General features: G+C 35.4%; 1 protein-coding gene across 1 annotated transcript; it reads right to left on the bottom strand.

Moving 5' to 3' along the window:
• Positions 1-801: 801 nt before the first annotated feature.
• LOC124896781 (craniofacial development protein 2-like) lies at positions 802-23,097 on the bottom strand. Its single transcript, XM_047408623.1, has 3 exons — positions 22,966-23,097; positions 1,685-1,955; positions 802-938 (listed from the first exon to the last, which is right to left on the bottom strand). The coding sequence occupies exons 1-3, from the start codon at positions 23,095-23,097 to the stop codon at positions 802-804; spliced, it is 540 nt and encodes a 179-aa protein (XP_047264579.1).
• Between the last annotated feature and the right edge of the window lie 4,214 nt (positions 23,098-27,311).

The following is a 27,311-nucleotide window of genomic DNA, read 5'->3' as shown; positions in this document are numbered from 1 at the left end:
TTACAAACATCTTTGGAGTCCAACCTCATCACCACATGTCCTCCTGCCTCAAGTCACCAAACTTGCATTCCAAATACTCTATCTTGGACCTACTCAACCTGAACCCCTTCGAATCAAGGGTTTGTCTCCAAACCTCCAATTTGTCCTTCAAGCCCCTCCACGTCTCATCAATCAGCACTCCATCATCCGCAAATAGCATACACCAAGGCACCTCACCTTGAATACTCCACGTCAACATATCCGTCACCATCGCAAATAGGAACGGATTAAGAGTCGATCCCTGATGCAACCTTGTCTCTATCAGAAAATGGTCTAACTCCTCCCGCCGTCCTTACCCTGGTCTTCTCTCCACCGTACATTTCCTTAATAACTCTGGTGTACGCCACCGGGACCCCTCTCACCTCTAAACACCTCCAAAGAACCTCCTTTAAAACTTTATCATACGTCTTTTCTAGGTTGATGAACACCAAGTGTAAGTCCATCTTTCTTTCTCTATACTGATCCACCAATCTCCTCACCAAATGGATTACCTCTGTCATTGAACGACCAGGCATAAATCCAAATTGGTTCTCCGAAATATACATAACCCTCCGCAATCTCCGCTCAAGCACTCTCTCCGAAATCTTCATAGTGTGACTCAATAGCTTAATACCCCTATAGTTGTTGCAACTCTGAATGTCACCCTTATTTTTATAAAGTGGAATCATCGTACTTCATCTCCAAGCCTCAAGTATTCTCGTACTTAAAAATACCGTTAAACAAATTCGTCAACCACCTAAGCCCTGCCCCGCCCGCATACTTCTAAAAATCCACCGAAATCTCGTCCAGCCCCATTGCCCGACCCTTCCGCATTTTACAAATAGCCTCTTTGACCTCCTCTACCTTAAAACGCCTGCAGTAGCTAAAATCATGGCTCTCCTCCAAATGCTCTAGCTCCCCTAGCTCAATGTCTCATTCCCTTTCCTCATTCAAAAGTTCATGAAAGTAGTCCAGCCATCTCTTCTTAATGTGAGCATCCTTCACCAGAACACTACCATCCTTTCGTTTAATGAACTTTACTTGATCTAGGTCACGAACCTTCCACTTTATAACTTTTCCAAGCCTATACAACCTTTATCCCTTTTTTTCTCCTCTAACCGAGCATACAAACACTCAAACGCTGCTGACTTGGTAGCCGCAACTGCTAACTTAGCCTCCTTCCTAGCTACCTTGTACACCTCCCTATTCACCCGCTTCTCTTCTTTATCTTTACTCTCAATCAACTTAACATACACCCCCTTCTTGATCTCCATTTTATTCTTCACTTCTTCATTCCACCACCAGTCCCCCTTATGCCAACCTGCTCGGCCCCTCGAAACACCCAAAACACCTTTAACAGTCTTTGTGATGCAGCTGGCCACCCTATCTCACATAGCATCTACATCTCCCCTGCACTCCTACCCCTTCATACCCGCCACCTTTTCCCCTATCTCCAATGCACTTTCTGGCATCAAGCTACCCCACTTAATTCTAGATCGACCCTTCCCGACCCATCTCTTCTTTCTCTTCTTGATAGACAAGTCTATCACTAACAGCCTATGCTGGGTTGAGAGGTGCTCGCTTGGAATAACCTTACAGTCCTTACATAGCACCATATCCCTCTTTCTAAGCAGCAGAAAGTCAATCTGAGTCTTGGATTTTGCACTTCGGAAGATAATCAGGTGATCCTCCTTCGGGAAACTCGAGTTCACAACCACCAGCTCAAAGGCCCTTGCAAAATTCAATAGGTCTGTTCCCTCGCCATTTCTAACATCGAAGCCAAAATCACCATGCACATCATCATAGCCTTCAGGTAGGACCCCAATGTGCCCATTAAAGTCCCCTGCTATGACGATCTTCTCCACGTTAGGCACGCTTCTCACCACCTCATCTAAATCTTCCCAAAATCTCTCCTTCACCTCCTCTTCCAAGCCTATCTGCGGCACATAAACACTACACACATGCAACGTAAAACCCCCAAGACAAACTTAATCTTCATCAGCCTATCACCGACCCTCTTAACCTCCACCACCTAACCTCTAAGCTCGTCATCCACTAAGATATCGACTCAATTCCGATGCCTGTCCCTCCCTGAGTACCAAATCTTGTACGTATCCATATCCTTAGACTTAGATCCTACCCACCTAGTCTCCTGAACACACGCAATATTCACCCTCATTTTCTTAAGAATCTTCACCAACTCCATGGACTTACCCTGAAGGGTCCTAATATTCCACGACCCTACCCGCAACCTATCTTCTCTTGTCTCTCACCTCCCTCTACCACCCCTCCCTGACCCAACCACAACACCAGACCTATACCCCCACCCACCTCTGCCCTTACCCCCAACCTCCTCAGACTCCCTATTCCACCATCGACCCCTCCAGCCACTACTCAACACCCAACATACCAAAAAACAAAGGCCCAAGCCGACAACCCAATGGACAAAATAACCTTACGAAAATAGCAAAAAGGCACGTACACAGAACACTACCCGACCTAGTAGCCAAAACACACACCACACAAATCACTAATAAGCACCACAGCCAGTCCCCACTGTACTCACAAGAAGCCAGAACTAAGCACAGACAGAGATAATAAATAAGCTATAGGAAATATATAGGAGACAAATAAGAAACCAGAACAAGAGTAAAAACAAAGACAAACAAGACGGAAACAAGGAACAAAATAAACAAAATAAACATAATTGAAACAAAATTCTTCCTAAAATGTGTCTGCGTAGAATTGGTGCTCTTCTAATATTTGTAATACATGTATTTCTTTATTTATTTGAATAAAAGATAAGTTATCCGCCTTTATTTTGATTTCAAAATTTTCTTTTATTACTTTAAGTAATAAATTTAAACTTTAAAATTCAAAATTTAAATTTAAACTTTAAATTTTCAAATTCATAAAAATATTAAAGTTTATAAAGTAAAAAAAATCAAAGTTTTAAATGTTCAAGTTTCAAAAAAAATTTAAACTTTAAAGTTGAAAATTGTATATTTAAACTTTAAAGTTTGCATTTGAAATAAATTTTAAAGTTTTTAAAATTTAAAGTTCAACATTCGAATTTCAAAAGATTCAAATAAAATAAACTTTAAGTGAAAATTTAAATGAAAACTTTAAAGTTCAATGTTGAAAATTTAAAATTTCAACGTTAAAAAAATAAAATTTAAAAAAATTGAGAAATTAACTGAAATAAAAAGTATAAGTATGAAAGTTTTATACTTTAGTATAAAAAATACAAGTATAAAATGATATTTTAAAACTTTAAATTTAAAATTAACTCAAATAAAAAAATACAAGTACAAAAGTTTTATACTTATAAAAAATATTAGTATAAATTTAAAATCACTTTTATAATATAAATTATATAATTTATTATTTTGATTTATAATTATAAAATTAAATTTAATATATATATATATATATATATATTTATATATATATATATAAATCGGGTGGCCCATCCGGCCAATAGATGGATTGGTACCAAACGGACCGATGCAGGCAACCCCCTATATCGGGCAACCCGATTTGAGAATGCCCATTCATCACTGGCCATCAGTATTGAGGTGAGACCTTAAGCCGCCCATTCCAGTCCGTTGCGGAGCTTAATTCTAACCAATCTCCTTTATCATTTTGAATCTTCATTAGTTTGAGCATTTGTCTTCTGTCCTTAACTAGACTACAAAAAGATCTAGTATTCTTATCTTTATTAATAAGTCAATCATATCCAGCTTTTTGTAATAGAAAAAATTCTTTAAGGTGCAAATATTTATTATATTCCTCATTAGCTTTATACATAATCTCTTTATTCTCTCCTAATGGATCTTCTTAAAATTGTTGCTCCTTAATTCTAGAAATTTCCTCTTAGATGATCAACGGTTGGAAAATGTCCCCTTAAGCTTGCCTACTCTACACTATAAACATCTTTTTGATCTTCTTATGTTTCATTTTAAAATTAAGGAAAGGACTAGTTATTGTCACACCATCCCAGTTAAGTCTCACCACCTCTTTGAAACCCTCATGACCAATCCAAAAATTAAGAAATCTAGAAGGTATTTTAAATCTATTAGAATTATTCACACAATTTAATAACATGAGAGAATGATCTGATCAATTTCTTGATAGATGCTTAACCTCTATAAATGAATAGAGGTACCGAAAATTAAAATAAATCAAAACTCTATCTAGTCTCTAAAAAATATAGTCACCCCTCACTCTTTCATCCCACCATGTAAAAGGAATTACCCCATATTGAACTTGTTCAATCTCACAAGATCCATACACGTTTTGAAATCCTCATAATCAGATTAACCATAGGTTGCCCCCATTAAGGAAAACATTAAAATATTCACTAATAAACTAGGGGTTGTTCATTCCTGCAGCTAATGAATATATGTCATCTCACAACTTCATTCTCATCTGATCATCACACTTAGCATACATCAAAGAAGCATAAAAACAGGCTAGTAAAAAATATTCTTGTAATCTAATGGCAATCTGCTGAACTGTATTTTTTATCACAGTAGTATCAAAACCATGATTAGTAAAAATTCAAATCTTACCATTTAGATTATGAATAACTTGAGACATCTTCAGCCTTACTCTATATCTATTAATGGTTCTAACATGATGAAAAGGTTCCATTAAACCCACAAAAGAAAACTTATGATAATTATGCTTTATCTAAAATCTCTGAAAAGCTTTCTATAAATTTAGAGACCTAATATACCAAATGATGGCTTTCATCCTTGAGCATCTTGTTTAGTAACCACCTTTCTCTTTGGCTAAACTCTGATAGGTTGGGACAATTCTCCATCACCTTTATTCTTCCCCAGATTTTGCAAATTTAATTGCATTCTCCATTCTTGGAGATAAATCAGCATCCTTAAAAATATGATCCTCATCCAACAAACAAATATATTCTTCTGATATTAATTGTTCCTTGACATTTGCATCCAATCTATGAGTAATAATATTGTGAAGATCTTTATTAAGAGATTTATAACTCCCAAAATAATTTGTGAGATTCATCCACTTGAACTGCAGTACAGACTTTCTTGATAGCCATATTATTAGAACTTCATTATTGAACACTAGCTTACTATGATACCATGTTGTTGTTTCTCTTTTATACATCCCTTTCACCAACAAGATTTGACACCTTTCTACTGTTATTTACACCTTTACCATCTTTTCTAAAATTAAATTATCCATATCTGTGCTTTTTGAATTTTCCATTATGTTATAATTATCATCCTTGTATGCAATTCTTTTACAATCACTAATCATATTATTGACCAATGTTATAGGATTGATACTATACTCTTCACTGGGAACCATATCAATATGAGAAATATTATAAACTTTCCCTAGTGCATAGCCAATTTCTCTATTTTCTTATTGTACCAACTATTTTTTCAGGACTGTTGATAGAAGTCCTCTGTTGTATATATATAATGTTTGCTAAAAGCCTGTAAAATTCACTCTTTTGTGGATGAGTAGTAATTTTTTGCCCCCTGTTTAATGCTTATTGTTGTCTCGATTATATAAAGAGTAGTTGTTGTATTCTCTCTGTTATCATTATCATTATGTTTGTCTCCTTCAATTTGAGTGGTATCAGATATATCCACACTTGTATAAGTCATTTTGGACTGAGAAGAGTTAAAAATTTATTGAGATATGTGTTGCTTCTCCCTCCCATTATCAATGCCGTAAACAATTTCAGCTTTTTTGCCATTATACTCCTCCCCCCATATTCTCTTATTCCTCTTATAAAATATTGAAATGATTAGAAGTGTTAGTCCCTTTAGGTTGATGGACATTCTCCTCAGTACTCTCCTTAAACTCATTGGGAATTCCCTTTTTCATATTTAATGCCAAAAACTATCACAAAACCTAATATCACAATATAAGAACAAACTAAGTACATCTCGAAGTCTAAAAGTGCAACTAAAAATTTGAAATAAAACATGTCTATTTCTAAATACATAATAAGACATAAACTAGATAGTATGAGGTTGAAGGTCGACTCTGAAAACATAGAGCGACCACTACCTAAAAAATATGCCAATCACCATCTGAGCTCAGCTACTGTGCAGTTGTAACACCCTATAAATTTTGAGAAATTTATTTTTGGGCCTCTCGTATTCAAAACGTTGATTTTTGACTTAATTTGTATTTAGGCATGTGAATGGGGTGCCCTAGAAGAGTTTTAAAATTTTGGATAGGGTTTGGACCACGGAGATAGTGAGCCTATGTGATATCCCTGTGTCACGAAGGATAATCTCCATGTTAGGGTCCATGGCACGGAGGTTAGCATCCACGATAAGGTCCGTGCCATACCCCCATGTAAAATCCATGCAATTTTATTTTATTTACTTGGGATGAGGGGTATTGGGGTCCTTTAACTTATGTACGACCCTTAAGTATTATGTATCCTATTCCTTTTAGTTTTAAGAGATAAAGAATCCCCAATTCCACTCTCAATCTCAAAACCCCAAGAGAGCCTAAGAAATTTACCGTACGTACATGTTTTGAGTTTCAAACTCCAAATTATTTCCAATTCTCGTGTGTCTAAGGAATGTATCTCTTTCCCTATACTTGTATTTCCTTAATGACATGAAAATTGCTTTATTATTCATGGTTTTAATGTTGGGTTTTGAACTATGGGTTGAGGGTTTTGGATATAAATTGTTTGAATATTTTTCCATGGTTTTTATTGGTTTATTATGCATGAACTGTTGGTTTGTACACTCATTTGGGTGCATGAGAATTGTGAATGAATTTAGGGTATAATGGATTCCCCAAATAATTAGTTTTGGTATGAAAATTGATAATAACCCCAACCCACTTGCGTAAATAATTTTGGAATATGAAATATCATTTGGTTTGTGTATTCTCCTTAAAACTAATGCCTTGCATAAATGGCAAAATGGTTAAGGATGGTTTTGAAAACCTTGTACGGTGGTACAATGAAATCCCTCAAGTTAATTTTAATAATGGAGTATGGGGTACAAGGATTCCCAAGGTAATGGCTTAATGACATTTGCTTGCAAGCTGTAGTCGATATGACAATACCACATAATGATTTCTTAATGGTTGAATCCTTAATGTAATGGTTGGGTTATATGTTAAATATTTTGTATGGGCTTAAAGAGGGTTGTGTAGCTAAGTTGTGAAGGTGGATGTCTCAGGGGGACTGATACTGAAAACTCACATTTGCCGATGTGATCTTGGTCTTGATGGCCGTGTGCATGAGTCACACTTGATATATATTTTGGAATAGCTAGTTGACTTGATGGCTCTTGCTTTTCCTGAGTTTTCTTTATTTCATGCGGCTAACACACACTAGGTCCCTTTTAGTAGGAGGAGCTGAACCCATTTAGCCAATGGGTTCCAGTTTAAGACAGTTAAGCTACACAGTCCAAGATAAGTTTTTTTTTAAAGTTTATTCTAAGCTTTGTTCCCTTTTCCAGCACATGAGTATATATATATGTATGTATTTCATATGATGTTGTGCACTGATTTTAATGGTTTCTATATTATGGTTCATGGTATTATTTCATTATTTATCCCTAAGAGTACATGATAGCACTCCAACCACTAACTATCTTCAGATATTGTATCTCTACACAATGCAGGAACTGACAATACTCCCATTCCTTCTAAACAGTGACTAGGTAATCGGGGGACGACTCGTGAGTCAAACTAAACTGGTGAGCTTTCATCTTTCAGAAGATCCAATTTTATGCTTTGGGTTTTCTTATGTATTGAATCTTTCTTTTGAATTTGTTTTTTGCTATGGTGGGGGCATGTCCCGACCAGATTATCTTTGATTTTATTAGAGGCTTTGTTGGACATTACTGCAGATATGAGTATTATGGTTGGTTATTTATTGGTGATTTTTGGATATTGATCTATCATAGATTATTTGATCCTTCTTATTATATCTTATTTTATGTTGGAATACATCAATTGCTAGATGTACTTAGTTCTATTGGATTAGGCTAAGGGGGTAGTCTCCAATCCTTGGTGGACTTGAGATGCCCGTCACAGCCAAAACCTAGTTTGGGTTATGACAAAGTTGGTATCAGAGCCTGGCTTCATAGTCAATTGGGTATCAATAAAGTCATATCAAGTAGAGTCTCTTTTATGGGTGGGTAGTATGCCATACTTATATGGGAGAGGCTACAAGGTATTTAGGAATATTTTTCTTTCTCGTTGTCTTAATTTTGAGCTATAGATTCTAAGGTCTTGGATTCTTCTAACTCCCATTTATTTGCCTTTCAGATCATGCCTCCAAACGATCTGAAGCTTATGAAAACTCATCTGTCCCGCCTAAGGACAGTGTAGGAGAATCTCGTCTAACTTATGGGGTACAGACCTGGTCAAGGATTACTACTTTTGATTGTCCCCATAGAGTTCCATCTGTCTCCCCTGACCCTTCTTCAGCTGGTGGCACTCGTACTCAGTCACCTCAGGGAGATATTACTAATATTGAGTTTCACCAGTCCATTCATCTGTTAACCCAATTGGTAATATCTCAGTCACATTAGAAGGGTTCTGCTAGTATTGCTCTGAGTTCATCTGAGGCCACTTAAGTTGGCCAGTTTATGAGGTTGAGCCCTCTAAATTTTACTGGTACTAAGGTTGAGGAGGATCCTCAAGGTTTTATAGATGAGATAGAGAAAATCTTCTGGGTTATTCATGCTACTGATGTACAGGGTGTGTAATTCGTTGCTTATCAGTTTAAAGATGTAGCATACCAATGGCATGAAGAGTGGGAGCAGCTTATGGGTGATGATGTTGAGTCCATTTTGTGGGATGATTGCTCTAGTGCTTTTCTTGATTGCTTGTTCCTCAGGTGTTGAGGGAGGTAAAGGTGAGAAGTTTGTAAACTTGAAGCAAGGCAGGATAACGATGAAGGAATATGCCTTAAATTCCACCAATTATCGCGATATGCTGCTAGTGTTTAGCATGAGGGCTAGAATGAGAAAATTTGCTTCCGATTTGTTTTTTGAGTTAATTTTAGAGAGTAAGGATGCCTTGTTGAACAAGGATATAGATATATCTCGACTGGTGGTGTATGTGTAATAGGTTAAAGAAGAAAAAAAGAAGCAAGCAAAGGTGGGAGAAAGGTAGAGTAAGAAGTTTTGATATTCATCAGGGTAGAGGTCAGTACAGAGTGGTAGAGATGGTGAGAAATTGTCTAACAAGAAGTGGGGCAACTCTGGTTACTATTCAACAACTAGTGAATCTTATTCGAAGCTATTTAAAGATCGTTATTTTTCAAACTGGTGATGGTTCTAGTTCACAGGCTACCCAATCTCAGGCTAATGAGGCCCAGCCAGCTTCATCATATCCTTTTTGCCGACTTTATGGCCAATTGCATCGCAGTTTCTATGAGTAGGGGAGAAATTGGTGTTTCAAATATGGCCATTTGGGACATGTGTCGAATGATTGCCCGTGGAAAAGGTTGCTACGGGGCTAATAAGATTCTGAATGCCACATCATCAGCTCTTGCACCAAGGGGTGCCTCTTCTAGTACTGGTACTTGTTAAAATTTCCTGTATGCTCTTACTACCAGTCAAGAGTCTAAGGCATCTCCTGATGTCATCACTGGTATGTGAAAAATCTTCTCTCGTGATGTGTACTATTACTTGACCTGAGGTTTACCCTTTTTTTATGTGACCTTATTTGTGGCTGTGCATTTGGGTTTTGGTCCCAAGTGTATTTTGGACCTTTTTTTTTATTTCTACCTCGGGGGTGACTCGGTGGTTGCTAAAAGAGTTTATAGGGGTTGTGTGGTATCTGTTAGTGGTAGGGAAACTTTGATGGATTCGATTGAATTAGACATGCTAGATTTTGATATCATCTTAGGGATGGATTGGTTGCATTCGTGCTATACCTCCTTAAACTATCGGACCCATAAGGTCATCTTTAAATTTTCTAATGACCTAATTATTGAGTTGGAAGGGAGTTCCCTCGTGCCTAAGAGAAGGTTTATATCATATCTTAGAGCCCGAAAATTAATTTCCAAGGGGTGTCTTTATCATTTGGTTTGGGTTAAGGATTCTAACTTGGGGGGTCTTTCTTTACAATCAGTTCTTGTGGTTATAAATTTCCTGAGGTTTTCCATAATGACCTTATGGGCATCCCTCCCGATAGGAAAATTAATTTTTGGATCGATCTTCTTTTGAACACTCATCCTATCTCTATCCCTCTTTATAGAATGGCTCCAGCTGAGTTGAAAGAACTGAAGGAGCAGTAGAAAGATCTTCTTGACAAAGGTTTTATCTGCCTTAGTGTGTCTCCATGGGGAACTCCCATTCTTTTTGTGTGCAATAGGATGGTTCTCTTCAGATGTGTATTGATTACTATCAGCTGAATAAGGCGACAGTGAATAATAAGTACCATATTCCTAGGATTGATGACCTGTTTGACCAACTTCAGGGTGCTACGTATTTATCTAAGATTGACCTTCAGTCGGGTTATCATCAGTTAAAAATTAGGGAGGATAATATCCCTAAGACTGCCTTTCGTACTGGTATGGACATTTTGAGTTCTTTGTCATGTCTTTTGGGTTGACCAATGCCTCGACGACATTTATAGATCTCATGAATTGGGTATTTCATCAGTTTTTGGACTTGCTCTTGATTGTGTTTATAGATGATATTTTTGTATATTCGAAGAGCTAGGTGTATCATGCCAATCACCTCCGTATTGTGTTGTACACCCTAAAAGATCAATGATTGTATGCTAAGTTTTTGAAGTATGAATTTTGGTTGAATGTTGTTACTTTTCTGGGTTATTTTGTTTATAGTGAAGGGATCATGGTGGATCCACAGAAAGTTGTGGTGGTTAAGAAGTGGCCTAGACCCACGACTCTAATCGATATTCGAAGCTTCTTAGGTTTAGCTGGTTATTATAGGAGGTTTTTGGAGAGCTTCTCGTCGATTGTAGCATATTTGACTAAGTTGACTCAGAAGAAGGTGAAATTTTTGTGGTTCGATGGTTGAGAGAGAAGTTTTGAGAAGCTGAAAGATAAATTGACTTCTGCTTCAGTTTTGACCTTGCACAAGGGTACTGATGGATTCATGGTTTATTGTGATACATCCCGTATGAAACTTGGTTGTGTGTTAATGTAGCATGGTAAGGTGGTAGCATATGCTTCTAGGCAACTGAAAGTTTATGAGAGGAATTATCTGACTTATGATTTGGAGTTGTTGGTTGTGGTGTTTGCATTGTAGATTTGGCGACATTATCTATATGGGGTCCATATTGACATTCATTCAGATCATACGAGCCTACAATATGTATTCACCCTGAAGGAGTTGAATCTTCGGTAAAGAAGATGACTTGAGTTACTCAAGGACTACGACAATATCCGTGACTTTCTGCACCATATCAAGGAATACCTGTGGGTCCTCTTCAGACTTAGATCCTGTAAATGATGGAGGGTTCATTCGGGTGAAGTCCAAAATTCTGGCTATAGTAGTATTGGCCACTAGGTTGGCCTGAATAGCAGTTGGAAATTCATTCTGGGCTGCTACAGAATGATCCAAAATGGTGAAAGATGCTTCAAATTCTGTGTGAGAGACATACTCATCCAGGGGATCTGCCTGAATGGGCGGAGGTGCTAACTGGTTTCTAGTTCTTCTTCTATTAGTCTATTGGGAGACATATTCTATAAACAAAAAGGAAACTTGAATTAGACAGAGATTTAACTTGAGCTCATGCTCATTCGCATGATATGAACACTGAAAGAAGGGAAACTTTTTCTAAAAATGCCTCATAGCCTCTTGTTCATAAGTATGACGCGCAACACACCCATGCACAATACTCTACTTGACGCGGCTTTCAGACTCCCTAGGAATTTGTTAACCTTAGGCTCTAATACCAAGTTTTTAATACCCCGAGTTTGTACCCCGAACATCACACGGTGCTTACTACCCTGAAGGACCACAAGCTAAATCATGATTGGTACCTGCTGTGAACACTGAATAATAATACTGAAATAATGCAAAAGTTAGGCTAAAACGCCATAAGGTTCATAATATGAATACTGATAAATATAAAAACTAATAATAATATCTGAAAACTGAATACTATCTGAACTAGTCTAGTCTGAAAAGCCTCTAACTGAACTATCTGAATATGGAGTTGATGGGAAAATCCCCCAACTAACTCCAACTAATAAAATATTGAATCTACTAAAATACTAAAATGAATAGTATCCTCTAAGGATAAAGACTCACTATTAAATCTGCAGTTGCTATCTGAATCTGGCTAAGCACGGTCAGGAACCTGAGCGTCCAAACCTATGATATAAGACATCATAACGCAAAAGAAAAGTATGTGTCAGTACTTTGAATGTACTGTTATGCTAAGTGAGGTAGGCTGATATACATGGTTTCGCATGCATGAATAATTTCAGACTGAATGATATAAATATAATGGAATGAGAGTACGTGGATAACTGAGACTACTGTAAATATTGAGTATGCAATACTGTGTATATACATACATATACTGTATCTGAGATCATATTGAAACTGACTACTGAGTTCTGATAACTGGGTGTCTGATATCTGAGATTACTAATAACTGTATTACTGATACTGGGTGACTATTTCTAATACTCCTAATTTTGTAGAACTGAACTGAGTTCTATACTGAGTCTAAAATTGAAACTGTAACTGTGGGATTGTTCATCTAACTGACATACCTGGATTATAAACTGAGTTAGGATCCCACCTGTAACCCCAGATGAAAGGGTGTTAGCACCTTGCCAAAGGATAATAACAATGCTAGTTCAACCCTAATCTAGCAAGAAGACTCGTGAATTATATATATATATATATATATATATATATATATATATATATATATATATATATATATATATTATATATGGTTGCATCAACTCTAGTCTGGAAGGAGGACGTTTTACCCTACGATGGTTACGTAGTTCTATAATACAGGGGCTGCTACTAAGGGTCAAACCCTCTGCTGGAAGGAATGCCTCAATCCATGGGTTTACTCGGTGCTAAATCCTACTCCCAACTGAATGGATATTAAACTGATCACTAAACTATACTAGGCTTGATGAACTACTACTGATCGTATTGACTGGCTGAACTAGACTGAGTTCACTGAGTTTTGTAACTAAGTTTTACTATTCGTGACATGATTGAGACTATTCTGTAGCTACTATAATTCTAGGTAAATAGCTAGATTATCGGGTATTAATATCCCAGGACTCGATAGCATCAATAGTTAAGACTGGCATAATCTTAAAAGCATAACAATAATTGCTTGTTCACAATGCATTCACTTAGACATTTTGTCAAACACTTGAGAGACATAAACTTTTACATAAATGGGAATACATGCTAACTTGTCATGATATCACTGTTCAATTCACATAGGCATTCTATCAAACATTTAGGGAGCACAAGTGATGTACATGATAATGGTCGTCACATAAGCATCATGAATATAATACTCAACTTGCAATTAGAAGCTTTAACATGAGGATCACATAATTCAACACATATACTATCTTAATTTTCATGAAAATTTGAAATTAAACGTGGATTGAAACCCCAAACCATACATGAACACAATCAAATTCTAACATGTAAATCATGAAATCATAAACTTATAGTTTAAAAAGGGTTCTTGAACTCCAAGGGTAGAAGAAAACCCAAGGATGAACACCTAACATACCTTGGTAATAAAATTCGTGAAGATCGTTGGCGTGTTCTTGAAGCTTGGACTTGAAATTGAATAACCTAGGGCTTTGTTCTTGAGAGAAATTGAGAATAAAGAATGAATTTTTCCCTTAAGATGGCTTAATATCATGTTTTAGGGCTGAATAAAAGTGGGAAATCGACTTAATTACCCCTCTGAACATGGAATTAAAAGAGCAAAAATTATGCCCAGTGATGCATAGACCGACATGCCGTGTCGATGGGGTCAACGCGATGGCTAACGCGACGTATCGAGATCGCATTGGATCATTGGAATTTGATTTGTTTAGCTGGTGACAATACTGTCAATGCTATGGATGATGTGATGCGTCAATATCTCATCGATCCACTATTTTAGAAACTGAAACCTGCCTCAAACGACGTTTGAGAAATCAAAAATTCATCCGAGAACACATATTGACATCCCTGATTATGAACCAATCTAAGTATTGATATTTTAAGGTCGTAAGGGTCATAAATAAAGTCATTAAAATATCGAGGCAAAATATGAGACTAAGTGTCAATACTTAGTTGAAATTTGCTAAGTCTAGGACCTTTTTTCATGCTATATGGGACTGAATTAGACTAGAAGTTTTATGAGGCCTTACACTACTGGCCGTAGGTGATAGATAATAGGTTCCATATTTGAAGTTTCATATTGATTAAAGCTCCAGATAGGATCTGCTGCCTACTTAGGCCTACTTACAGCCCGTAGGTGCTACCTATGGCCCGTAGGTGGCCACCAACTCAAGTTTTCTTCTTTTGTTTAGGATTTAATTCCTAGGGTTTCCATGTAACCTATAAAAATTATTTTGAAGTTTATTAGTTTGTTTATTCCCTTAGAGGCCCTTGGGGGCTATTTTGCGCACTTTTAATACTTACATACATATATTTAACTTCGAGATTCAATTTTGATCTTGGGATTGTTTTGCTCTTGCTTTTGGTTGATCATTCAATATGAGACACTGGATTTTATTTTTTAATTATTGTGAGATTGATTTAATGCTTTTAATTATGAATTCAATTGATTGTTTCACTATGATGAACGGCTAATTCCCTTAGCTTGGGTTATGGGAATCTTGGTGTATTAATGAAGTAGGGGAAGTTTTCAGTCCTTCTAAATTATTGTTGATGAATGTATTGTGGTTTTCTTTGATCTTATTGTTTTCTTAATTGTTGCAAATGTTAGGATCCTACCTATATTTAGTACGAATATAGGAGGGAGGTAGAGATTGGAAAAAGGAAATCACAATAGTGATTTGAAGTTAATTGTTGATATAAGCTAATCATTGCCATCTACTTAATATAATTATATTCATATAATCAACTTGAGATAAAGAGGAGATAGTTAAAATGGCGGTCTAATAAAAGGGTAAGTAATGCGACACTCTGAGACCGAGAGGAGATAAGTAAAATTCACCAAAGTGTGTCGAGAGGCTATTGATGATACATAACTTTCCAGATTCTACATGCACAACTATTTGATAGTTAGATTGAGCATAATAAACCTACAGAGTTATAAGCCAGGGGGAAAACAAGCATAGTATTTGTTTCTGATTGATCATAACCAAGAGTGTTTGAGTTTTGTTACTGTTTACTATTCACATAAAAATCCCCTCATTTACTTTTTGTACTGCCTGGTGATTTCAACAATCTATAGAGATAGTTCCACGTATACCTTGTGGGTTCGACCCCAACCTAGTTGGGTTACTATATTTTGCTTCAACTATTTTATCTTCAATTGGAGGTGTAGCTTTGGATGGTATCAAAATTTTTGCCTCATTATCGGGGAATACGACTGTGAGTAATTGATTGGATTTGTTGAAGTTTTTGAGTTTTTTTTTTGTATTTGCTACTCTTCTATATATGATATATTTACATGAGAAAGGGTGGAGTGATGATGAATCCTTATTTATTGATCCTTATACTTTTGATATAGTTCATTACTGCAGGAGCGTGATTGATATATTGTTAGAGCATAATGAGAGCATGCTAGGCACCTTGATGCTCCTGAAAAAATAAAAAGTGGAGTTTAGTCAAAAGGCTGACAGGTTTAGCTTTGATATTCACAACTTACAGGTAAAATTAAATGCAGAGTTTGATGCGTGTAACGTGCATGTAATGCCCAACAATTTAGTTATGAGTTGTGTAAGGCTGAAAAACTTCTTAAAAGCCAAATTAAGGAGCTAAAATAGGAGAAGTCAACACTTAATCAGACTTTTTTTGGATGTTGTCACTATTTAGAATAGCACACTAAAATTATATGAGGATGTAAAGGATAATGTGGTTCATGAGTTGAGACGTATTGGACCTTATTTGATTCACTTTTATACATTATGTTTGGATAGTATGATATTATTCAAGCTATCCAAGATCATAGAAGAGTGAAAGAATGAGGAAAAATATCTATATTTTTAAATTTGTTGAGGAAGAATCAAATAATTACACTCCTCACTTAAGGTCCAAGAATTGTAACATGTCACATCTATTTCTTAGTTTCTTTATTTTTATACCAGTGCCTCTTGAGCATGGAAGGAAATTAGAAACACAATTAGGGGTGACATTTATAAGTTCAAAGTGGAAAGAAAAGTTGAATACCACTTCCTTAGCTATCGTGATAAAGTTTGAGTAATCAAGGTACTCGTGTTGTGCTACAATGTTAAATCAGGCACCACATGAGAGTCAACCATGGGCTTGTTGGTGAAGTATGAGTAACCAATATATCCACGTCGTGACATGATGAAAAATCAAGAATTTCTTGGGAGTCAACCTAAGGCATTTGTGTTTGTGTTCGTGTGATTGATGTGAGACCTTCACACCTATGGTGTTGTAGGTATGTTTCTAACTCTTTTTTTTTGTAGCGGTCTAATATATTAGGGACAATTCATGATTTTAAGTTGAGGGTGGGGCTAGTTTTGAGTCTCGATGTCCTCTTGAGTTTTTTGTTGTTATGTCTCTTTTCCCTAGAGTTTTGTTCTTAGTAGTGCCGACATATTTAGGTCGTATTGTGTTTTATTTTGTGTTGTGTTATGTTGTTTTGTAATTAGGAAATTTTTTAGCATCTAAGGCATTTGATGTACTTTGTTTCTAATTTTTTGAAAAAATGATACCCCTCTAAAATTTTGTTTTGAATTGTGTGATGTGTATATATGTGTAACCATTGTGAATCTCATGATGATATTAGAATTAGGGACATAATAATCATAGGGAATAGTTGCATGAACTGGATAGGTATTAGTTTGTGATGCAACCCTGTGCCATATGTGTGTGACATGCTTATTTTGTTCCCGTTGTATATTGAATCCAAAACTTGCTCGTTTAGTCTTGCCTAGGTTGCAGGATAGTTGATTAGGAAAGAATCATAGGTCGTTCTTGAAATTAGTCCACTTTTAGCCTAAACGACCTTCCAAAGAGAATAAGTATCCCTTGATCCCTATTTTGAGCCTATATAGATTATTTTTCTTATTTCATCTTTCACCTCCCTATTTTTTTGTTACAATGAACATATTTTGGCCCTAGTCTTCCTTGGACGTTGTGCACCTCAACTCAGGCAAATAACCTAAGTTGAGAGTAGCTATTATAGGGGTGCGTAATGTGAACTAGGTATGAAGAAGCATAAATAAGAGAAAAGAAAGTAGGAATGAGTGTGGTAGAATAAATAAGAAAAGAAAAAATAAAAAAATAAAAAGAAAGAATAAAAGAAACCACACCTAACCTGAATGAGCTGTAAAAGAATAGAAAAGGAGAAATAAGGGTAGAGTAAAAGAAAAAGTCACTTAATAAGTGAACCCCTAATGTAAGTGTAGTGCTAAAGAGGTTTACACTAAATTACTATATGTACCATACCAGCCCCTAAGCCTACATTACAAGCCGAGAAAAGTCCTATAGTGATCCTAAACCGACTATCTGAAAGCTAAGGTAAAGAAAACAAGGGCAAGCCTATGGCATTCTGTGCATATTGCTGGAACTTCTTTATGAGTATGTGTGTCTCGTGATCGTCCCATCATTAACATGCATGATTTTTCTAAATGAGGGACTTCTTTGGCAAAAGGGTAAATGGGCTATGTTGCTAAAACTGCTTATTTATTCGAGTAGTGTAACTTGTATATGCGCATGATTGTTTGTTGCTAATGTAATGCCATATCTTGATTCCCTTGTGTCAAATTGTTGTGCTTCATTGATGCACACAGTTGGTTTTGGAAAGCTAAAATAGGAGAGGGTAATGTTCTTGAGCTTATAGTTGATGATTGACTGTCGTAAGTATGTTAGGTTTCTCTTGGTTAAGCAACGTTGTGATATTTTATTATGTTTTATTATTTGAGGACATGGAAATGTCTAAGTTGAGGGTGTTGATATTCTATGATTTCATAGAACTTTCGTTGCATAAAAACAAGAAATATACAAGCACGTAGGTGTGTTTTGTCGGATATGATGTGTTTTTGAGTTGATTTTGCAGGAAACTAGATTCTAGGAGCTAACTGGAAGAAAAAATTGAAAGAAAAAACTTTATTCCACCTACCTTGGCACCTACGGGTCATAGGTACCACCTACTATCCATAGGTGATGGACCGTAGGTGCCAGATTTGAAGTTTCATATAGATTAAAGCTCTAGAAGGAGTCTACTACCTACATGGGCCCACCTACGGCTCGTAGGAGCCACCTACTGTCAATAAGTGGCACCGTAGGTGGCCACTAACTCAAGTTCTCCTATTTTGTTTAGGGTTTGATTCCGAGGGTTTTAATGTAATCTATAAATACCCTTTTGACCTTTTTAGTTAGATTATGCCCTTAGAGGCCCCTGGGGGCTAGTTTGTGCACTCTTAATACTTACAAACATATATTTGATTTTGAGATTCAATTTTGACCTTGGGATTGTTTTGTTCTTGATTTTGGTTGATTATTCAATATAAGACTTTGGATTTTATTTTTTAATTATTATGAGATTGATTTAATGCTTTCAATTATGAATTTCATTAATTGTTTCACAATGATGAGCAGCTAATTCCCTTAGCTAGGGTTGTGGGAATCTTGTTGGATTTACAAAGTAGGGCAAGTGTTCAATCCTTTTAGATTATTGTTGTTGTATGTATTGTGGATTTCTTCACGCTTATTGATTTCTTAATGGTAGAAAATGTTAGGATCCCACCTGTATTCACTACGAACCTGAGAGGGAGGTAAAGACTGGGAAAAAGAGTTCATAACAGTGATTTGAAGTAAATTGTCAATATAAGCTAATAATCACTATCTACTTAAGATAATTATCTTCATTTAATCAACTTGAGACCAAGAGGAGATAGTTGAAACATGGGTCCAAGGCAAGGGTTAGTAATGTAACACTCTGTGATCGAGAGGAAATAAGTGAAATTCATCAAACTGTGTCAAGAGGCTATTGGTGATACATAACATGTTAGATTCTACATGCACAATAGTTTGATAGTTAGCTTGAGCACGATAAACCTACAAAGTTAGAAGCTAGGGAAAACACAATCCTAGTGTTCATTTCTGATTGATCACAACCAAGAGCGTTTGAATTTTGTTACTATTTACTGTTCACATTAAAATCCCCCTATTTACTTTCTGTACTGGCTTGTGATTTCTACAATCAAGAGAGATAGTTCCACATATTCCCTGTGGATTTGACCCTGACCTAGTTGGGCTACTATATTTTGCTTCGACCACTTATATTCAATTGGAGGTGTAGCTTTGGGAAATATCAAAAAGATCATTTCAACTACCTCTAGTTTGTTATAGAATCAGGACGATCTCAATTAACCACGGGGTTTCGTTCCAGACAGAGACAATGGGAACAACTTCAATCGGATTGCATTCTAACCAACTCTTGGAAGGTTGAAGGACTTAAATATGTTGACGAAGTTCACCAAATGCATGTTCAGATCAGCACTAGGCAATTCACCAAATCATCCTTTTATGTTTAGCAATTGTATCATTGTGTTATTTATATTAAACTTCACTCCAAGAGCTAGCGAGGGTAGCACAATCACCCTAGTAGCACCAACCCTATCTAAATCAACATAATCTTCATTATCTAAAGAAAACCCTCTACCCCATGCTTGCTAATTTTGATTGGCTGGAGTAACATTATCTAATCGTTGCCCATTCATGGGATCAACTAACTCATCATCACCCAAGTCCTCATTTTCATTATTTCACACACTACCAGTTGTTTCCAAGTTCTGTTGGATTAGTTGGGTGGCGACAAGTGTAGCCAGTCTTTCTGCTTCTTGTGGTGCATCTATGTTACCCCTCAATGTTTAATTGAGTTCAAAATCGTAAGGCAATAGTGGTTTTCCTAAGAGACGAGTGTGTGGAATGCATAATTAATAGCCTGTAAATATTAAAACAACAAATAAAAGTAAAATTTGAAAATAAGACTAAAAGTTAAATAATCACAAACTTAACAGACAATCGTCTTTCTCGGCAGCGACACTAAAATTTGATACACCCAAACTACAACTCCCTTTTAAGAAGCATACAGTTCATTATAAAATATATAACCTAATAGACTTTGGGGTCGAATACCGCAGGGAATATGGTGTTAACTAAGATGCATGTGATTTAAATGACCGCTACTCGACGATTTCCATGAAATGGAGGATTTTGTTATGACAATTTGTAAAACAATATTCAATTTTTACTAAAAAACAACATTGAATCAGAGAGATATAAATCAGTGGTGAATTTGAACTAAGGCTGTATTTATCATGGCTAATATCCCAAGTATGTATCAATTGTTAAGTAGGATTCTCATGACATAGGAAAATATAAATTTATTGTTTGTTGAAATTCACCTAATTATTTCTCAACCTATGTTAGGTGGTTAATCCTTTAATTCCTTCAATCTTAAAGAAAAATACATCCAAATTTGATTTCATTTTGATTTAGTCAATTTCGTTAAAGCATTGACAATTAGATGAAGAATTAACATTTCTGAATCCTTGTTGATAATCCAAGTTTCTGTTTTAATTCATTATTTTAAGCGACTTAAACCTAATTCATGTTCTACTATTTGCAACCAATAGAAATCTATTAAAATGATGGGGTTATCAAGATATTTCCTTTATCATTTGAATTCCACTAACAATAAATAGTCAAACAATGAATTCAACATGACTCCCATTACCCTAGTTGTGGGATTTTAGTTACTCATTAATTTAAAAGAGAATATAGAAGAAAAACTCATAGATGAAAGAGTTAAGCTTACAAAATATGGAATCAAACTTCAATTCTCTTTCAAAGGTCCATAAAGTTTCCAAAATACCTAAACAAAATTCAAAAATTTAATTTCTTGTCTCTCAATAACAGCTGCTGAAGGAAAATATTCAAAAGATAATGAGAAAATCCTAAAAGCTTCTATTTATAGTAGAGGAAGTTCAAAATTCAAAATAAAACATCAGATTTTCCTTCCCACAGTTGGCGACTGGTCAACTAGTTGACGACTCATCAACTGTAGTCTTCAGAAGTGTCCTCACTAATTAACACATAGTTTCAGGTGAGATGGAAGTTGACGACTCGTCAACTAGTTGACATCCCGTTAGCTGAAGTTTTCAACAATTTCTGAACTCTGCTTTAGGATAACAATAAAAGTTGATGGCTCGTCAACATGTTGACAACCCGTCAACTCAATTCGTCAACACACCTTTTTAGTTTATTTTCTATATTTTTCTCAAAATTTGAATTTTATGCCACCTACTTTGGCATCTACGGGTTGTAGGTACGACCTACTAGTCGTAGGTGATAGACCATAGGTACCAGAGTTGAATTTTCAGAGATATTAAAGCTCCAAAATAGGTCTGCTACCTACGTGGGCCCACCTACAGCCCGTAAGTGGCACCGTAGGTAGCCACCGACTCAAGTTTTCCTCCTTTGTTCAGGTTTTGATTCCTAGGGTTTTCATGTAATCTATAAATACCTTTTTGATGTTTTAGTTAGTTTATGCCCTTAGAGGCCCTTAGAGGCTATTTTACGCACTCTTAATACTTACGAACATAAATTTGATTCTGAGATTCAATTTTGACCTTGGGATTGTTTTGTTCTTAATTTTGGTTGATTATTCAATACGAGACTTTGGATTTTATTCATTAATTTTTGTGAGATTGATTTAATGTTTTCAATTATAAATTACATTGATTGTTTCACAATGATGAGTAGCTAATTACCTTAGCTAGGGTTGTGGGTATCCTAATGGATTAATGAAGAAGAGGAAGTGTTCAATCCTTGTACATTATTGTTGCTGCATCTATTGTGTCTTTCTTTGCGCTTATTGATTTCTTAATGTTTGAAAACTTTAGGATCCAATTTTTATTCACTATGAACCTAAGAAGAGGTAGATATTAGGATAAAGAGTTCACAACAGTGATTTGAAGTTAATTGTTGATATAAGCTAATCATCATTATATACTTAAGATAATTATATTCATCTAATCAACTTAAGACAAAGAGGAGATAGTTAAAACATGTGTCCAAGGCAAGGGTTAGTAATGCAATACTCTATGATCGAGAGGAAATAAGTAAAATTCATCAAAGTGTGTTGAGAGGTTTTTGTTGATACATAACTTGTCAGATTCTACATGCATAACAGTTTGATAGTTAACTTGAGCACGATAAACCTACAAAGTTAGAAAATAGGGGGGGGGGGGGGCACAAGCCTAGTGTTTATTTCTGATTGATAACAACCAAAAGCATTTGAGTTTTGTTATTGTTTACTGTTCACATAATAATCACCCCATTTACTTTATGTACTTCTCTTTGATTTCAACAATCTAGAGAGATAGTTCCACGTATTCCTTGTGGGTTCAACCCCAACCTAGTTAGGTTACTATATTTTGCTTTGACCCCTTCATCTTCAATTAGAGGTGTAGCTTTGGGCGATATCAAAAATCTCCTTTCAACTACCTCCAATTTATTATAGAATCGGGTACGAGCTCAGCTAACCATGGTATTTCCTCCCAGACAGAGACAATGGGAACAACCTCAATAAGATTGTATTCTGACCAACTCTTGGAAAGTTGAAGGACTTGCATATGTTGACAAAGTTCAACAAATGTATGTTCGGATCATCACTAGGCAATCCAAAAAATCACCCTTTTAGGTTTAGCAACTGTATCATTGTGATGGTGATATTAAACTTTACTCCAAGAGCTAGCGAGGGTAGCACAATCACCTCAGTAGCACCAACCTCTTCTTCATCATCCAAAGCAAACCCTTTACCCCGTGCTTGCTGATTTTGATTGGCTGCAACAATATTATCTAATCGTTGCCCATTCATGGGATCAACCAACTCATCATCACCCATGTACTTATTTTCATTATTTCGTACACTACCAGGTGAATCCTAGTTCTATTGGTTCAGTTGGCCGGCCGCAAGTGCAACCCATCTCCCTACTTCTTGTGGTGCATCTATGTTTCTCATCAATGTCTGATCGAGTTCAAGAACGTAAAAAATAGTAGTTTGGTTGAGAGATGAGTGCTTGGCATTCATAATTAATAGCCTACAAATACTAAAACAACAAATAAAAGTAAAATTAAAAAATAAGATTAGAAGTCAAATATTCACAAACTTAACTAACAATCGTCTTTCCCGGCAACGACACTAAAATCTAATACGCCCAAACTACAACTACCTTTAAAGAAGCATGTGCAGTCATTATAAAATATATAACCCAATAGAGGTTGGGATCGAATACCATAGGAAAAATTTGTTAACTAGGATGTATGTGATTTAAATGACCGCTACTTAACAATTTCCATGAAATGGAGGATTTTGGTATGATAATTTGTAAAACAATATTCAATTTTTACTATAAAACAACATTGAATCAGAGAGCTATAATTCAGTGGTGACTTTGAACTAAGGTTGTATTTACTATGGCTAATATCACAAGTATGTATCAATTGCTCAGTAGGATTCTCATGACATTGGAAAATATAAATTTATCGTTGCCTGAAATTCACCTAATTATTTCTCAACCTATATTAGGTGGTTAATCCTTTAATTCTTTCAAAATTAAGGAAAATTACATCCAAATTCGATTTCATTTCGAGTTAGTCAATCTCATTAAAGAATTGACTATTGGATGAAGAATTAATATCTGAAAATCCTCGTTGATAATCCAAGTTTTTGTTTTAATTCATTATTTCAAGAGACTTAAACCTAAGGCATGTTCTACTATTTGCAACCAATATATATTTGTTAAAATGACGAGGTTATCAATATAATTTACATTATCTTTCAAATTCTACTAATAATCAACAGTCAAATAATGAATTGAACATGGTTCCCACTACCCTAGTTGTAGGAGTTTAGTTACTCATGAATTTAAAAAGGAATATAGAAGAAAAATTCATATATGGAAGATTTATAAAATATGGAATCAAACTTTAATTCTCTTTCAACGGTCCACAACGTTTCCAAAATACACAAACAAAATTCAAAAATTTAATTTCTTGTCTCTCAATAACGGCTGCTGAAGGAAAATATTCAAAAGATAATGAGAAAACCCTAAAAACTTTTATTTATAGTATAGGAAGTTCAAAATTCAAAACAAAATATCAGATTCGCCTGCTCATAGTTGACGACTCATCAACTGGAGTATTTAGAATAGTCCTCACTAATTAACACACTGTTTCAGGTGAGATAGATGTTGATAGCTCATCAACTAGTTGACAACCAGTCAACTTAAGTTTTCAACAACTTCTAAACTCTGCTTCAGGTTGACGATGAAAGTTAACGTCTCATCAACATGTTGACAACCCTTCAACTCACATCGTCAACATACCTTTTTGTTTATTTTCTATGTTTCTCTCAATATTTGACTTTTCCTGTAGATCAAAGTAAAATACAATTAAAAATAATAAAAATTGCTTAAGAACTTGAAATTATTTCCAGATAAAAGCCTCAAATATGATATCAGAAAGACAGCACATCACCAGTCTTGGTTATGAAATGAAAGATAACTTAATGCATTCAAAGTAGACCCTCTTATCCCTTCTTACTGATGTGGTTTTGAGACTAATTTGGATATAGTACTCAGAGGATGCCTATTTATGAATCATCATTTTAACCTCATTAATGAACAATCATGATAAACAATTTAACCGACAAGAAATCATAGTTTTGCATGGTTGTGAGTATGTCTTGACCTTGGAATCCTCCTTGATATTGTTTCAACCCCAAGTCTATCATCTTTAGTATAGTTTGTTAGTTTCATATTTTAAATATCATATATCTTTGGTTCTATTTCTTGAATAAGTACTAAGAATTGGTTTGGTCTAAGTGCATAGTTAAATGATAAGTCTGTGTGGGTTCAAAATTTTGCTTGCAAAAGCCACTATATTACTTGTAAGATCGTGTATAGTTGCATATGAGTCTCAATAGGACCTACCCCAATAAGTCATGTTGGGCATCTACCTGCACCTACCTAGATAGGAGAACCCTAAATATCCCACCATTCAACTAAATTTGGAAGCTACTACTATATACACTTACTTAATTTAATGTTCACCAACTAAAAATCTCATCAAGTTGAAATTAGATTTCTTATTTAATTCTTTCCAAAGCTTGTTTTAACATATCAAATATGAAAAGTAAATGTAGAAAATAACTACAAGTGACTCTCCTGAACCTAACCTAAATAGGTACAAGAGCACCAGATAAGAAGTAGGAACATCCATGGCGCAACATCTATGAAGGATAGAAATGCTAGGAATTGTTGTTGAGTGATTGACATTATTGCTATATAAACTCCAACTGACTACACCATGGCTATACCCTGAGCAGAGGTATAGTAAGTGTAACATCGGTACCACCACACATATTGGAAAGCATCATCGGTCGACCAATGTTAGAAACAAATAACATCAATAATAAATATGAAAAAATCATAACATTAAATATAGATTCGATTCTAACCTCAATTAAGGACTCCTCAACATATCATCTTAGCATCTATATGACCTACTTGTCATTCAACAATTTCGTATATCTTTGTCCTTTAACTACGTAATCCAAATTAACCCTTTCTCACTTCACATCGACCTATTCTTATGCTACCAATAATTCCTTAAGTTACATCCACCAAGTCATTCAATACTCTCTATTGCAAGACATCACAATACCACATCATGTAAATTCATAAGTTACACTAATTATGTTATACCAAAATTGGTCCTCTGAAGGGACCATAAATTCCCACCTATAACCCGACCCATACAAGGAGCCTAATTTACATTCATAAACTCTCTTCTACCATTTACCACAACCAGAGAACACGTATGAGAACATATATATAAAATAAAAATGATATTTAAATATATAAATAAATGCATGCATGTAAGATGTGCATATCATCTCTTACCCTTCTCAATATTAGAATCATATCTGTGTCTGCGTGGTACCCAACCCATATCATAACAAGCATATCTATACCAATGTGGTACCCGATTCATATAACAACCATTATATTCATACCGGTGTGGTACTCTATCCATATCACAAAAATCATATTTTTATCAGTGTGGTACCCGATTCATATTATTTTAACATATTGATACAGTGCAAATAAAATGCAATGCAATCTTTAAGTCAAAAGACATGCTAAAAGACAATAAAAGATGTCAGGTGCACAATCAATCATAAGTCCAAGAAAGTTTAAGTACTACAAAATTGTCTAACGCAATTGATCATTAATCTTAATTTTTACATACGTACATATCCCAATCACAACTTACCAAACATTCCTATGGGCTGGCGTTACCCAAGTTCATATTATTCTCTTTCTCTAACCATACCCCAACATTGAGATTTCCATTTTACCTTGTAAACTCTAGAAAATATTAATCACGACAATATAAAAACAATGCCGACACTGTAAACCAGCTAACCGTGATACCTTTTTAATTATTATCTCATTTTATAATCTCTAGAAGGCGTCAATTATTACCAATAAGACATTATAATTATACAAGGTTTTCTTAAGCACTTCTGATATTTAAGCATTTATGTTTAAGTCAAGTTACCTTAATTTCCCTTTTTACCATTTCTCACTATCTCGTTTAACCTTCTTCTATACTCGAACCCTATAAATAATAAATTACACGCATTTGCCACATAATATCATTCATCACTTATCCCAAATAAAAAATCAACATAAAATATCATAATTTGATATACTCAAGCCTATCAGGATTCTAAACATGTCCATCTGTCCAACTCCGTGTTTGGAGGCCTAATGCATGATATTTCTGATATTATTATTAATGTTGAATACATCAAGCCCAAGTGTAGTTTTTACAAAATAAATCTTATCTTACCTTGTAGGAAAAAAAATACCGCTACAGAGAGGAGTAAGTTGTCCTGTGCGTGCTAGACATATTCTAATGTCGGTTCTCTCTAGGTATGTCTCAAAACTGCTCTCACGAACCTTCATATCAAAAATCTCATTATTAGGAAGATAGGATGTTTCAGAGTGTTTTTAGAGGAATTAGATGACCTAGATAATAAAAAAAGAG

This window comes from Capsicum annuum, chromosome 3 (genome assembly GCF_002878395.1).
Source record: "Capsicum annuum cultivar UCD-10X-F1 chromosome 3, UCD10Xv1.1, whole genome shotgun sequence".
NCBI lineage: Eukaryota > Viridiplantae > Streptophyta > Magnoliopsida > Solanales > Solanaceae > Capsicum > Capsicum annuum.
The sequence above is the reverse complement of the archived record's forward strand: the minus strand, read 5'-3'. Positions and strand labels throughout refer to the sequence as shown.

What these genes read in the sequence shown, in the direction of transcription:
- LOC124896781 (XM_047408623.1), bottom strand. Translation starts at nt 23,097, where the DNA reads ATGGGTGATGATGAGTTGGTTGATCCCATGAATGGGCAACGATTAGAT. An exon ending in AAGAGGTTGGTGCTACTGAG is followed by an intron (nt 1,956 to 22,965) that starts GTGATTGTGCTA and finishes TATGTGCCGCAG; the next exon opens with ATAGGCTTGGAAGAGGAGGT. An exon ending in TCACCTGATTATCTTCCGAA is followed by an intron (nt 939 to 1,684) that starts GTGCAAAATCCA and finishes ACATTGAGCTAG; the next exon opens with GGGAGCTAGAGCATTTGGAG.